Source organism: Teleopsis dalmanni, chromosome 2 (assembly GCF_002237135.1).
Source record: "Teleopsis dalmanni isolate 2A chromosome 2, ASM223713v2, whole genome shotgun sequence".
Lineage (NCBI taxonomy): Eukaryota > Metazoa > Arthropoda > Insecta > Diptera > Diopsidae > Teleopsis > Teleopsis dalmanni.
Window position 1 is genome coordinate 18,384,951 of NC_051847.1, and position 15,716 is coordinate 18,400,666.

At 25.9% G+C, this 15,716-nt stretch overlaps 3 protein-coding genes across 3 annotated transcripts in view; 1 reads left to right on the top strand and 2 right to left on the bottom strand.

The window, feature by feature from the left end:
• The window catches only part of LOC119682648 (protein late bloomer-like), a 21,620-nt gene extending 15,391 nt beyond the window's left edge, over nt 1-6,229 (bottom strand). The window contains exon 1 of the mRNA XM_038096136.1: nt 6,124-6,229. Coding sequence (XP_037952064.1) covers nt 6,124-6,183 — 60 coding nt within the window. The 5' untranslated portion in view covers nt 6,184-6,229. The remainder of the gene's footprint in view (nt 1-6,123) is intronic.
• A 4,450-nt stretch (nt 6,230-10,679) lies between these two features.
• On the bottom strand, nt 10,680-11,721 carry LOC119674031 (23 kDa integral membrane protein-like). The gene is made up of 5 exons (XM_038085152.1): nt 11,713-11,721; nt 11,464-11,637; nt 11,234-11,395; nt 10,976-11,173; nt 10,680-10,908 (listed from the first exon to the last, which is right to left on the bottom strand). Exons 1-5 carry the CDS (start codon nt 11,719-11,721, stop codon nt 10,837-10,839), a joined length of 615 nt encoding a protein of 204 aa, XP_037941080.1. The 3' UTR covers nt 10,680-10,836.
• A 2,014-nt stretch (nt 11,722-13,735) lies between these two features.
• Nucleotides 13,736-15,716, top strand: part of LOC119674032 (protein late bloomer-like) — a 2,658-nt gene continuing 677 nt past the window's right edge. The window contains exon 1 of the mRNA XM_038085153.1: nt 13,736-13,825. Coding sequence (XP_037941081.1) covers nt 13,736-13,825 — 90 coding nt within the window. The remainder of the gene's footprint in view (nt 13,826-15,716) is intronic.

A 15,716-nucleotide genomic window follows, 5' to 3' on the forward strand; every position in this document is an offset into this window, starting at 1 on the left:
ATATATATATATATATATATATATGTAACATTACTAAATATATATTTCTCAGATAGTATAAATGTATACATAATTTGCAGACTAAATTATTTTCAAGAGTTTCTGGTTCAGCGGAAAAGGTTAGCTTTTGCCACAATTCGATATGCAATATAGTACAATATATATATATTAATATATATGTTATACAGTGGCATAATACACTACAGTTGTAGTTTGATTGTTCCGCACCAAATAAAATCGAATTAAGTTTTTGTCTTCATAAAAAACCAAATATGCAAATTAAAATAAATATAAAAAATAAATAAAAACATTATTGAAAACAATGTTTATTTTGGAATAGATGTTATTTTCGAAATATAAATAAGCAACAAAACATTAAAAATAAATCAAAGTCTATTCACGCGGAACCAAATACCAATAAAAATCTATTCCTCCCAGATGTACGCAAAATTATTTGCTTTAATTTTTTTAAGGTTAATAGATTTTTATTATTAGTCAAAGCGGACTAGACATGCCATACGTTACTCACATACATAAGACATTTAGTTTCTGTTAGTTTTAGATAGAGAGACCTACAAACAAAAAATGACATCAACTATTTCCATTTGGCAAAACAAAATATTAGCTTTTTCTTTCAAAACCAAAAATCAAAAAATTAAAAATATTAAAAAAATTGAAAAAATAAATTATTAAACATTCATAGTAAAATTGGGTAAAGTAAAGTGAAATAGTTGCTAACACTGAAAATATTCGTACTTGGGCGTCTTGAAAATTGCCATTCGTAGGGGCAAAAGACCGATACGTGGGTGAACAGCTTATGTCTCACTACAATATACTATATACTATATAAATAATAAAAAAAATGTTTATAGAATTTCAAAAAATTGTATTTTGTGAATAAAAATTAAAATTCAAATATATTTTGAAAATTAAAGCAAACATTTATGAATTTCTTTTTTATTTATAAAATCTTTTCTAATTTTTTTGTTTTTAAATAAAATTCAAGAAATACTACATACGTCTATAGCTTATAGCTTCAATAACATAACCATTTTGTTTTTATTGATCATAAAAATGCAAAAACTACAAGTTTTTTTAAAACTATACTGGTTTTAAAGAAGAAACAATTTAATTGAAGGTGATCGATGATAAGAACATATTACGTCAATTCTTGCAAAAAGATATTTTTAAAAAATAAACAAAAAATATATGACAATATCACAGTCAAACAGTTAAATTACTTTACAAATCTATTATATTATGTTTTCGTCACGTTAACCATATCTAGCTGTGCCGATTTCGTTAAGCCGAAATCGGTCAAGAAGTACCTAACTACTTTGACTGACGAGAACCGATTTGTGACAACACAAATGTTCAATAATTTCTTCCATGTCTTTCTCCCGACAACTTGGATAATGTTAAACTAATAATGGCGTAGTGTTTTTTAAAAATAAATATGATATCTATATGCAATATTATAGAAATTATCAAAAATTAGTTATATGGAAGGACTATCCTAAAAACTTTTGAGGCGTCAATTTATTTTTTAAAATATTACTGACGGGTGAAGAAAAGGAATAGTCTGAAGGAATAGTTTTTTATTTTCTTGAATAATTTTCAGATATTTTGTTATCTATTCACAGCAGTTGTAATAAAAACATATAAGTATTTTCTTAAATTTAGTATCCTATTGCGACGAATATCTTAGGACGACCCTTTGTGTGACTAGATCCAACTCGAATTAACTATTGGTCCACACACTAAAGTTAATCTATTTTCTGCTGTTCTGTAGTTATACACATTCAATATTTACCACTTAGACATATGATGTTTAAAAAACTTTTGTGTTTCTAATTCAAGTCACTCGAACTTGCTAGTGTCTGATAACAGCTTTATATCAATATAATTACTTGCATTACTTAAAGGCAGTTGGCATAGTGCATAAAGAATTATATTAGATATATTATAAGTAATTACTCACTTTTAATTTTATGGTACAGTTATCAAGTAGATAGCAGTCAATAAGATATGATAATCTATTAGTTAAATAACGAAAAGTTTTTGCACATTATTATTGTTACTTCATATGTAATTTATTTGGTTTATTTTTTTAATCCAAATAATCGCAGTCAACTATAATGTATTATTTAAAAATATATAAGTACTCTCTCATACTGCATACATTATTATTTAATAAATAGTTTAGTATTTTAGTTGAAAATCATACGTCCTCATGCGCTATCTCAGTTGGCATACATTTTTACACATTCGTAACCTCAAGATACTTGTTGCATGTTGTCGTTAAACTAATTACTTCTTTAATAATCAATACTGTGAATAATAACTGACAAATACTAATCAAACTGACCTACTTATCGTATAGAAGAACAGCTTAGCTATGCTCAGATCAAGATTCTTACTGCTGGTACGTGTATTTATAATTAATTACTTTATTATGTTGAAGTATTTTACGGCTAATCGCATAAATGCAATTAATTCCAATTTGTGTTTAATTTACAGTATAAATAAAGGCTGGCATTAATTATGTGGAAAATAGAATGCAGAAAAACCAGTGTTGCACAGCTGTTTATACTATAACAAAATACTATCCAATACTTTATAATTGCTGAGATTGAAATGCATCTGATTCTACTAGAAATTGAAGTAATCATGACATGTGAATGTATTTTTAAGCAATTACTGAAATTCTTTTAGTTTAACTTTTTAATGAGAACTAATTATTAAATATATATATACTGTAAAAATATAATAATAAATAATGCCATTCTTATTGTAAGCAATAACTTTTTTTTTTAAATTAAATTGCAATCAAAAGCTTCTAACTTTTTGATAAAAATATCAACAAAACATTTTTTTTTAACTGAAAATTTTGAAAAAAAAAATTATACTCACTAATTGGTGACCTAATCTTTTGTAAGAATTAAAATTTTTTTAAACAAGATTTTAAAGAAATCATGAATGATTAATAATGTAATCCACGCAAAAATATGTGTCATACTAAAACCCTTTGAATATAATTTGTCATAAAAATTTTTATTAAATTATGTAAGATAATTAATTATGAGGCTTAATATTCAAGACTTATATGGTAAATATACCCTTGAATTAATTTACAAAACCACACCCTATAGCAGTTGATTTTGTTTAAAAGAAAATTATAAAATTTTTTTTATTAAAATTGTTTTTTTTACTTTAAGTACCAAAAATGGGAACAATATGTTTCACTACATTAACTACACAAAAAAAAAAAATTATTTGAAATAATAAATAATTTTTCTTTTGAAATATAGCACAAAAAAATTACTTGTATAAAAATCTATAAAAAAAAATTCCAAAAATATTTGAATTACAAAAATAAATATAAGATACAAAATATTTTTTTTATAGAATTTTTTTTTAAATTTCGATAAGGCGCTATGAGATGAGCACTTAATTTTTTATAAAACGAAATCAATTAATAAAGATAATAAATAAGTGATTGCTGTAAGTGAATTTTCCGCCCCACATTTCAGTGCTTAATCATACTCTAGGGAAAATATTCAATTAAAAAAAAAACTTTTTAGTGTTATATTCGCATTGAAAACGCTAGGGATTTTAACACTTTGTATCTTCGTTTACAATCCATCGTTGGGCATTTGTAAATAATGACCCTAGCGCACCCAAAACACTCATTGACATTAGAATTAAGTATTTAGCATTTTTTATTTTTTATTTTATTTTATTTGCTTTATTGACAAGTCAAGGTGGTTAGAGTTAAATACTTTTTTTAAAACCTCAATTTGAAATGTATTGGTCAGTTCAGTGTTATTTATACTCTACATTTAACTAAATTGTAATAGACACATATATAATATTACTATATCAAATATTTTAAGATCAACTAAGTATTGTTAAAGCTAATAAAAAGATTTTTAAATTACATATTAAATAAATTGTTTTTAACTATAAGTAACTATATTGTATATTCTAGTACACAACTCTTTAAACTCTACTTCTTTCGCTAGTGTACTGTCTTATGTTAATAGAGTTATCTTCGAAATAATATAAGACACATAATTTTAATATATTTTATTCATATCAGGATTATTAAAAAAAAGGATTGTGCACTGCGACCTAAAAGATCTATTGTGCCCCTTACTCGGGTAAGAGTGTTTCTTCAAGTTCGATTTCTTTAATAAGAGACAGTATAGAGCCTATCTTTCCTAGTCTTGAATCTTTATGATCCATGAAATGTCCTCCTAGGTGTTTCTTCCGCTTGTGCATCAGTGGCGGGCACTCCCCAAGCACATAGTATGCAGTTTCTCTCTCTTCACATTTCAGTATAGAAGAGTTGTAAAATAAATTATATTAAATGAATTAAATTAAAATAAAATTTTTTTTCAAATTAAAATATACTTATAAAGCGGGCACAAATATGAATATTGTTTTATGTTCAGTTTGCTTTTCGGATTCAATTAATGTTAATATTAATAAAACAAAGTATTATGTTGTAAAATTTTAGTTCCAATCCATCTTACTTATAGTCTAATAGGTATTAAAAAGAATATAAGAATAGTACTAACACATATGTTTTTCTAAGTTTATGTCAAGCTGTAATGTTAAATGATAATGATAGTGTTTATAAAAATAAAAATTATATATTTATTCTAATGCTGCTGTAATATACTGCATATTGCAGTAGAATAAAATAATAAAATATACAATATTCTCTGTGATATATAATTCTCTGTGAAAAAGTTTATTTAACATTTATTAGTTTTATAAATACAAAATATTGTCGATTCTATGACAGTAGGAATCTAAAAATGATTCAGAAGAAAGCATTACCTTTATGAAGAGAAATATTTAATTATATTTTTGGATAAAAATCTACCCATTTAGTCTTAATTTCTTAAAAATGAGCATAAAAAAAATACAGTCAATCATTTAAATGTCGTTTAAATAATTGTAATAATGAGTGTTTGCAAATACGAAACTAAAAGTTAAAAATTTTAACAAAATGGAGCCTAAATTACATTTAAAATCTTAAAATAATTTTTTAATAATCATCGTTTAGTGCAGGGCTGTCCAAAGCACGGCCCGCAGGCTACATGCGGTCCGCAATATGTTTTTAATCTACTACAATTAAAAATTTTCTTTTGGTGTAGTGCTAAAACTACATTATTTTATTTTTATGGTATACCAAATAAATGAATTTAATTTGATAAATTAATAAAATTTAGTTTAACATTATAACCATATTTTTTGTCGAAAACAGCTATGATCCTCCAATTTGTATTGGCCCGCGATCGTATCTGGTCTGGTCACCCCTGGTTTAGTGCAAAAAAAATTTTAAAATTTTTATCGCCACTTAGTCTTTAAATAATGTAAAATGATTTTTTAAAATGTCACACAGCATATGAACAAAATCTAATTCATATTAATTACATACAACGTAAATCTTTTCACTCCACTAACGCAAAATATATACAAAATTTAATTTATTTTAATTACTAAGTCACTTTACTAGATCAAACAGTAATTGCTCAACTTAACTCATATGTTATATTGTTTGTATTTTTTTACAGAATTACAAACAATTATTTTTAGGCTATCTTTACTTAACTTTAAATTCTACTTAATTTATATTATTTTTATAAAATATGTATTAATATATAAAGCATGACGAACTAATTAGTGAGGTCTTTTAAAACTAATAAGTATTAATTTTAGATTAATAGGACAAGACTTCAACAATTATGCATCAACAAGTGACAACAACAACTAATATAACCTATTATTATAGAAGTAGCGTAAAAACTATTTTATTTTTTATATTGAAAAGTCCACTTTACAAGTTTTTTAGTTTTGAGTTCTAAAATTATTCAATTGTTTGTGAAGGAATTAATTTAACTTAATAAGCTTATTTCCATTGTCTGAGGTGCTGATGTAATTTGTCAGGTTATTGATAGGAAAGGTTGAGATAAACACGAACATTTACATACACACTCAATTACAAGTTCTCCGCAAACATAAATAAAACAATTATTATTGCAAAATTTTGATTAGTTAACATAGGAAATGTCATAAATAACAATTTTATTTCGTGGCCACTTCACTTACCGCAAAAACTGCATCCCAAAATAATGCAAAAACCTTAAGTGTTTGCGTCGAACAAGCCATTTTCGTAAATTTATACTATTTTCAATTATTTATTATTTTCAATTAAATTAATAATTAAATAAATTAATGAATAAATAAATATTGAAATAAATTTCAATTAAAATAATTTTGCAGAAAAATGAAATTACTTCCAGTTGCACTTTTAGTTCTTTCACTTTTGTAAAAATAAAAATAACTTTTCTATTTCTGTATATTTCGCACGAATTTAGTATTTTTTTTTTTAAACTAAAAATAAAAAAAATATTTGTGCGCTACACAACAAATTTTTAGAAAAACACAAAATCGAAAGTTTTGTACAATTTTCAAACTATAAATTTTGTAAAATAAAACGCGTTGCCGCTTTTCGCTAAACCGTAATCATCGCTGTTAAATGCTCAACTAAAATTCAAAAAGTTTGTCTTCATTTCTGTTGTTTTTAGTGCTTTTCTGTTTCGTTTTCAAAACGTTCCCACTTAGTCTGTAATCAGTTAAGAAATTAATGAAAAATGAAACAGTGGCGCGAAATAAGTGAATTAAGAAGAAAACGATGCCAGTGTAAAGAAGCAAACTTATTTTCATATAACATACATATGTATGTGTTAGACTTCCTTTAAATATAAAAATTTATTTAAAATACAATATTTGTCAATAAATAAATTTTTTAATAAATATTTATAATTTTATGTTAACGTTTTTGTGTTTATCTGTTTATCTTTCGGTTATGTTTATTTGAAGCAAAAAATTCGTTCGGATTTGAGGGGACCAAAACCATGTGAAATATTGTCACGTATACGCCACCGTGCGCCTATTTAAATTGTCTACTAAATTCCAACAAACTCATATGTTTAGTTCTATTTAATATGCGTAAATTTTTTTTTTTATGAAATTTGTTAGTTTTACTTTTACGATTTACAATTTAAAATAAAAAATAGTATTAAGATTTTAAATAAAATTTTGCGAGAGAATCTATTGAAGCAATCATTTCCCAGTTGTCTATTATCAACATAGAAGATCTGTTATATACTTTCTTTAAACCGAGAGATATTTGAGTGAGCTGTCAGCTGTCAATATAAGTGGGTTAAGTTGCTTTTAAAACATTCGAACATTCGTGGTTCAGAGTACTATTTAATATCTTGAGACAATATAAGAAACCTAAAGTCACAATAAATTTGATGATCTGTGACATATTTAATCCAATTTGTAATTATTTCTAATATTTTTGCTTGAAATCTTTGCAAAATTTCTATATTCGACATTGTTCAACAAAAGTACGTCCTACATACAGATCAGTTACATGGGAACTGAATACAGTAACACTTCATTGTCGATTAATAAATTGTAAGTTTGGATTTAAAATTCACCAGAAAGGCAAATTTTTCTATTATGCGTGAAAGTAACCCAAACTAACTTTGATTGATTGGTCTCAATTTAATATTTATGTATTTAAAGAGTAATTTTAGCTGCTTCTTTTTAGAATATTAAGAGAGAGCTGCTCTTGGAAAGAAATTTATTGTTTCAATAGGTGTTTTGTCATCTATAATTATAACAGTAGTCCTTTGAATTTATACAGTAGATCGCTTATTCGCAGTAAATATTCGATAACATTATTCTTTGGAGTACTCTAAATAAGCTTTTGTGAAGTTTTGATTATTCATCACATTTGGAACGGCTAATGTGACATTCCTCGTTTGTATGGAATCCATAAACTCAAAAGGTTTTAGTTAGAGACATAAAAGGCTTACAAAATTTTCGCTTTTGATATGGTGAGTTTATTAAGCCAGTACTCAGCGAGTTGTTTGTCTTAAAAGTGATTTGTGGCAAATAGTATTATCAAGTAATAATAATAGTTTTTTTGTTAAGATCCATACAACAATATTGACTTGACACTTTCATTGAATATATCAATGTTAGAATTTCGGTAGCGCTATACATACCAATATGATTCACAAATGCACTCGTTATCTTTCATAACTAGTTGACTAAATTTGAGATCTATAGACCATCGAAATATCTACAGGGTGATTATCTCTTAGTGATAAACTACTAAGCTTTATTGATATATATTACTACAGACGTAGTTCTAGCGATGTTATTTCTGAATCACACTTTCTGATATTCCAAATGCACGTTAGCTATTTGTGGCTTTGTTGTTTAAGATTGTACCTACTTAAGATGAAAAACAGGCAGATAGCATATGCTGTATCTACCGATTTATTTCGAGGACCGCAATCAATTTTGGTCTGTTGCATATCAAGGTCTTCGAAGACAACTTCCGACACTAGAATTAAGAGAATAAAGGGAAAAATAAAAAATTATTTTTAGTAAATAAGGATACTATTCTAAATAAGGATACACATCTACTAAAAAAAAGATTCCCATCTGCGCAGGATATAAACATATATAGCTGAAAACTATCTCTAACTTTGAACTGTGGCAATTTCACGGTGGGGCAAAGTGACCCCAAAATATAAATATTCATTGAGAATTTAAGTATGGTATTTACTGTAATAGTATGTAATAGTATAAAATAGTAATATTTGCATTATAATTGACAACATCATTATAGGCATGCACAAAAAAATATGGTATAATATGGTACCCAACCTATAGGTGTGGATGCTTACCTATGGGAACTAACCTGGATCAAACTATAGCCTGACATCAATGGGACAAAGATCGTTTTCAGTAGATGAGAAAAATAATTTTAATATATGAGATCTCAATCGAAAGCATATTAAAAACTTTATTACAATGCAAAAGTGGATTAAAGAATCCACTTTTCGATAGAAATATGAATTTTATCACTTCTGATGTTGGCTTCTTTGTATATTACATATATTATATATATATTAATGTTTAGCTATTTTTAATTAACTCATATGTACAAATTATAAAATTCAAACTTATCAGATTTTAATAAAACATTTAATTTCCAATATATTTATTTATATAAACAATATTCAAATCTTATAAAATGATGGTGACGGAAAAAGAATTTGAATTTTGTTTTTTGTTCAATTAGAAGTGTAACACGTGTCAATTTATAGATACTTCAGAAAAGACTAAGTCAACTAGTTTAAAAATCACTATTAATGTACCAAATTTTAGTCATATTATACTATATATTGCAAAACATATACAAAGCGAATACAGGTTTAAGCACCTGCCACCTACTAAGTACCACCTACTAAGTTAGCTTAGGTTACTGGGGACGTCCGAAGACTCACTTAGACCATGGAGTCCATTGTGATGCCCTAAAGAATTTGACACCTGTCCCTATAACCATTTGGTAAACTCTCTCAACTAATTTGTGGCAAAAATATTAGCTAATATGTACATTAATTTAAGTTTAAATTTAATTTTGTTTAGGACCTAGAGTCGATCTTAATAGCTGATCTGAGAGTTTATTTTTTTCGGTGCTTCTCCTACTTCCTTTAGGTGTTCTTCAAGCCTTACTGATAAGGGTCTTTTTGTTTGTCCGATGTATATTTTGTTGCAGGAGCCACAGTTGATTTTATATACTCCGCATTAATAGCTGGTATCTTTCTACTAAAAGTTCTACCTAACAACTGTTTTTCAATATTTAGTGAAAGCTGTGGTTAAGGTTACTCTGTCTCTAAGATTGCAAACTTAATATTAAGAACATTTAACATTAATTCTACTCTATAATATTTACTTTATTTGCTTATCAGCTTCTAACATATATATATATCCCTTTTAGTAAATATTTAATTCATACGATAATATATCATTCAACATATATTACTCTTCTTTTGTCTACATTCAATTATTTGTTAATTAATGGTAATAAACTTAATATGAAGTATTCTTTTAATAATTAACAGACTTTGTTTTACTAATAAAGCTTTATTAAAAATATAAATACTAGCACATGTGTTAAACAAATATAAATATGAAGCTACCTTTTTAACAAGTTTGAGTTTATAAACATAAACAATTCTATTTGTGTTGCTACATTTAAAATTTTATATTAATTATTTTTAAATTATGAATAAATATTTATTTATAGATATCAAATACATATATCTTTAAAACAAAAAAATATACGTTTTTATATATATTTAATATTAAATACTTTAATAGCAATTTTCACATTATTTATTGTATTCGTATTTTCATTTTTGATTCGTTGCTATAATCTATATGAGCTGCCAATAAAAAACCAAAAAAAAACATTAATATATATAAAAGTATAGAAATAAATATATTTTTAAATTCCGAATCATATAAAATTTATATTAAAATTTTTCCTCAAATAAGCTTTGAACTAAATTTAAATAAAAACTAACAATTTATGTCTAAAAATGCAAAGAATCATATTTTGTTCAATAATATTAATTTATGCATAATTAATATTAAGTTAAATTTTAAAAAAATTTTAACAGATGCATATACATATATATATTTATATATAGTAATTGAATTAATCTCAATTTAATTTTACTTTAGAAGTTAATAACAAATTTAATTTGATTTAAATTTAATAAAATATTTCAATATTAGCTTTATTTTAACATTTGACTTGTTCGCACAACACATTTATACCAATTTTTGGTTAAAATCTTAAAGGAAAGTATAATAAAAACTACAATGTATTAAATTAGTTTATAACATAAATAGTTTTCTTAAAATAATTTATTTGTAGAAAAAAGATTAAAAGTAGGCACGCCTATTATCATTTCGTATGCTGTTGCAGAGACAACAGGCTATAATGCTGCTTATGAACTGCAAGAAAATAAGAGTAATAATTACTTATAGTCAAATTGGAATAAATTTAAAATTTTATATTTACCTCCAAGGCAATCATAATCCAGGCTAATATATTGAATATATGCAGCAGATCGATCCAGTAGTTCTCGAATTCTATACGGCAACCATTCGTGATTAAATTCTCAGTCTTTGTGTTGTCGTTATTTTTGAAGCAAGTGGCCGGTGGCAAGCGTTCATTGACAATGTAATCCTGAGGACTGGCACGACCACAGCAATCGAACTATTAATAATAATATATAGAATAATGTTTGATGTGATTTATTTTATTAAGTAAACTTACCCAGTTTTCATATAGTGACATAGCACCTGGACTCTTCAACTCTTCTTCCCAAGCTGTGTCCAAAGAATTCGCCAAGTTTGATGCAACAGAATTTTCGCCTCTTATCAAAAGAAAAGCTACTGCTGCTTGTGCTAATATTATCACATATAGGAATACCAAAAACTGCAAGTAAAATTATAAAAAGTAATTACAAATGTTTAATTTCTGTTAATTTTGAATGAGTTACTTACCGTCACAGTACAGCAAACATTTTCCCTTATAGCACCAAGACAGCCCAATAAAAATATGACCAATGTTGCCACACCAATGCCTATGTAAGCATAGGCTGTCATGGAACCAATCTCATTTGTATCGTAGGAACATAGTATATAAATGCCAAATGATATAAGCACCAAGGCAAGGAGCTGAAAAGAGAGATTGTTTTAATACATATTTTTAATTTATAATGGCTTATGTGAGGACAATAAAATAATTTGAACATAAACCATCTTTTTTATCTCTAACACATCGAAGTTTGTTTAACTTCTTTTTCCGACTTCTTTAAATAAAAATAAATTTTGTAAATACTCTGAAATTTATTTCGAGTTATAATCAGACCAACAGTAAGTAAAGTAAAAATTGGATCGAATTCTCCTTAATTAGCTTGAATAACATTTTTGATTCCAAACTCACTGTACAATGATTCAAATAATTTGACTATTAAATATAACAATATATTATTAAAGAAATTGATTGCCTATAAGCTTTAGCCTAAATCTGATAAATTAAACAATGGCATAACAGATAATCTGGTGTCTTTTCTTCGATCACCAGCAAATGCAATCAACAGGAATTTCAGCATGGTAAACCCTGAAACTACTTGAGCGTTTGGCTTGCTCTATGTCATCTTATAGTCCAGACCACTGAAATAGCTTTAATAGTTACCTGATTGTAAAAATATTGAATTCTTTTTCCATTTTAACAGCGAGATTATGGCTATTAGGATGACGAAAAATTCCGCTTAAAGTATTGAAGCACAGCCGCTAAAATGACAATATTAACAAATCCATAAGTCTATAAAGATTGTCTATACCAGTCATTGATAGCGGTTTTATTACTACATTTGATTATAATATTGCCAAAATTGCATCAAGTAAATTCCAATTATTCAGGAAATATACATCAAATGAATTTAGGGCCGGATATATAGAAACTTAAACGAAATCTAATAAAATCCGTGACATTACATTTACTTAGAGTAGAAAAGGTTGTACTGCGATTCCTCCAAACAAATTATCAGACCCAAAAGAAAGTTCTATAAAATGATCATATAATTAGTCATTTAACTTGTATACATCATACATCAAAAGAAGTAGACTTTTCAAAATGTATTAGCCTCTTGATCACAACTCTTAGCTCAGTCTGCAAAACAAACTCAGAAAACTTTATAAAGCTATTTTATAACTTATCTGGACATTTGGGTTACAGCTATGCGAAACGTCTCACAACTTTTATATAAAAATCTTACATAAACTTAAGTTTAAAAATATTCTTAACACTCTTTGATTTATTTCCAATAAATCAGTATTTAACGACTTAAAAGAACTATATATTAAAGGTGAGAACAACGAGCTTAACAAAAAATACCTGAACGCGCTAAGTAACCGTACAATTTTCACACCAATATGTTTTCTAAATAGCACAAATAGACCTGGTAGACGTAAAAGATATATTTGAATCAGAAAATGATAGCCCATCAATTTATATAGATGTATGATCCATTCATGCAGTTACTTCTGTCTCTGAACAGAATATTTTATATATCATTTGCGGAATATTACCTATTGATAGATTAATCATAGAATTTTATATTAAAGAAAAGATTAATTGTATACATATATATTTTTTTTTATATTAATAAAATATTTTTTTAATTATTATTATTTTTCTTTGTAGTGAGGATAATAAATCATAATTTTTGGAACTGATTTTATATAAAATGTTATTGAGATAAAATTCTGTTTACTCGAAACGGGCAGATGAGTCAATTTTTCAAACATTGCGATTTGAAATTAATATTTTAAAATTTTTGAATAATAAATTTTCTTTTAATATCACTGCGGCAGTATCCATTCGGGGCACCCCATTTTTAGGCTCTTTCAGCAAAGGAAAAACATTGAACACATTGCTCTCAACTTCAAGTTATTTTTTTTTTCTAAGTGTTAAAGTTGATTATAAGAAATTTATTTCAACAAAAAGTATTAAAAATTTTGCAAATTTTAATATTAAGATATTTTAGTTTTGTGCATTTTTAATTAATGAAATAATGCCTCAAATATTTGTTTATAACAGAAATTGGCTTTTTTGTTTGTGTTAATATCTTCAAATCTTGAAACTTAGTTATTGTGTTTTTTTTATTTATTTTTAATTTATAGAAAAAAAATTTAAAAACAAGATTAACGAGTAAAACAAGCTGAATTAAAAAATTAATTTAGTTAAATTATTTTAAAATGATAAATCAGAATGAATAAATCAACAACTAACAAACTGCAACAAAACGTTCCTATAAACATCAATGCTAACATCATCGATAGATCATCTGTTTTTCAAGGAGTAAGATAGAGGTGAATTCTGACGCTCTGAGAAGATCTAACAAGATTCGATACCAACGTGGATCAAGAAGTACAAGTGAATGGTACGCTTATTAATAACATAAAATATGCAAACTATACCAATAGTTAACAGTCTATATGAATCAGTAAAGAAGATTAGTTTATGTAGAGAAATATTTGTTTTCCAAATAATCACAAATAATATAAAAAATTATGATTATAATCAAAAACAGTAATACAAATTTAATTCTTATCCAAATACTATTAAAGGAGTGCAATTTCAATTGTCTTTGGAATTGTTCCAAATGTTCTAATGTGTTTCCACAAAAAAGTATTGAACTATCATCGTATCAATTGCAAAACCACAAGCTCCGGCATTTCTAATAATTTTGTCTAGCGAATAATCTGTCTTTCTTCGTCTTCAATCTGCCGTAGGAGAAATCAATCCGAGACTCTAGTCACGTCAAATATTAGCATTAGCAAACGGCATTGATAGAAACGGGAGATCTGAAACAGTTGTACAAGAATTCATCGCCGATGCATATATTCTTGGGTAATATCCTCTTGCAATGGAATTGTTGTTGAAGGGCGTCAAGATCGAACATCAGGCGTAATGAGGATTATGAATATGTGAATATTTTAATTTATTTAAAGCTTGAAGCAGGTAAGTTTATGATTGCATATTAATTGATATATATATGTATATGTGAGTGAAATTTTTCTAAATGTCAGTTTTGATTACTAAAACCAAAATTATTTCATATGAAAGAATAAGTCATTAAATAGATTTGCACATTCCAGATAATATGGAGATGTCAATATGTATCTAAAATTAAAATGTAAGTAAAAAAACAGGCCGGAGAAAAAAATGTATTATTATCTTTAAAGTACTTGGTTAGATATATATGTACAAGTTATCTAACAAATAGTAAATGGTTTAATTCAAATATAATATATTTTAATTATAGATGTTTAATTTTAGAGTTTTGTATATAAAAAAATTTATATATGTAAAATATACATTTACATATGCAAAACTAATAAAACAAACTATAATTTTTCTAATTACTTTAGTTAATATACACTCATGAAAAGAAACCTATTGTCATGAATTCTATCCAAAGTCATTATAGTAAATTTAGCATTATTGTTTATTAAAATGATTAAGTTAAAATGGTATAATTTCCATTTCATTTGCAATTAAATAATAAGTGACTCAAGCCGTCAATTTTTATTTGATAATCTAACACATATAGCCAATAAAAGCTGCCAGATAATATGTCTGCGAGCACTGCATCCCATGAAATGTGAACTCACGTTAATTAAAAAAATTTATTTATATAACAATGTATGACACTAACTACACGTTAAATTAAAATTAGTAGAATTAATGCATAATAATTAATGCAAAAAAAAATTATTAATAAGTTTATAAATAATAAATCTAACCTTTTTTAAAGCCTTTGAGATATATACTAGTAATATATACTAGTTAGCAAATTAATTATTAGGTATTTGAATTTTTTAGAGGAGATCTAGAAACACTACAACCTAGATATATTAAATATGCTTAGTATAAAATTAACTCGATTTATTAGTTCATAAAATGGTGTTATATGCAAAGAAAATCAAATTTCTTTCAGCTTTGAAGATTTTATTGACCTTTTGACACTTAAAATTGTTATTTTATTTTTACTATATGTAGTCATGAATTAATTATAAGTATTAGTACAAGATATATACTAACGATTTTAAATATAAAATAAAATAAAAATATCTCCCTTACATTTGGAATTCAAATTTTTTAATTGGCCATTTATTATAATTTATTTTAAATAGCTCAGCAATTTTCTTCCGCTTAAACTAATTATTATAAAAGTTTTAAAAATATT

What these genes read in the sequence shown, in the direction of transcription:
- LOC119674031 (XM_038085152.1), bottom strand. An exon ending in TGTCACTATATGAAAACTGG is followed by an intron (nt 11,174 to 11,233) that starts GTAAGTTTACTT and finishes TATTATTAATAG; the next exon opens with TTCGATTGCTGTGGTCGTGC. An exon ending in GGATTATGATTGCCTTGGAG is followed by an intron (nt 10,909 to 10,975) that starts GTAAATATAAAA and finishes ATTTTCTTGCAG; the next exon opens with TTCATAAGCAGCATTATAGC.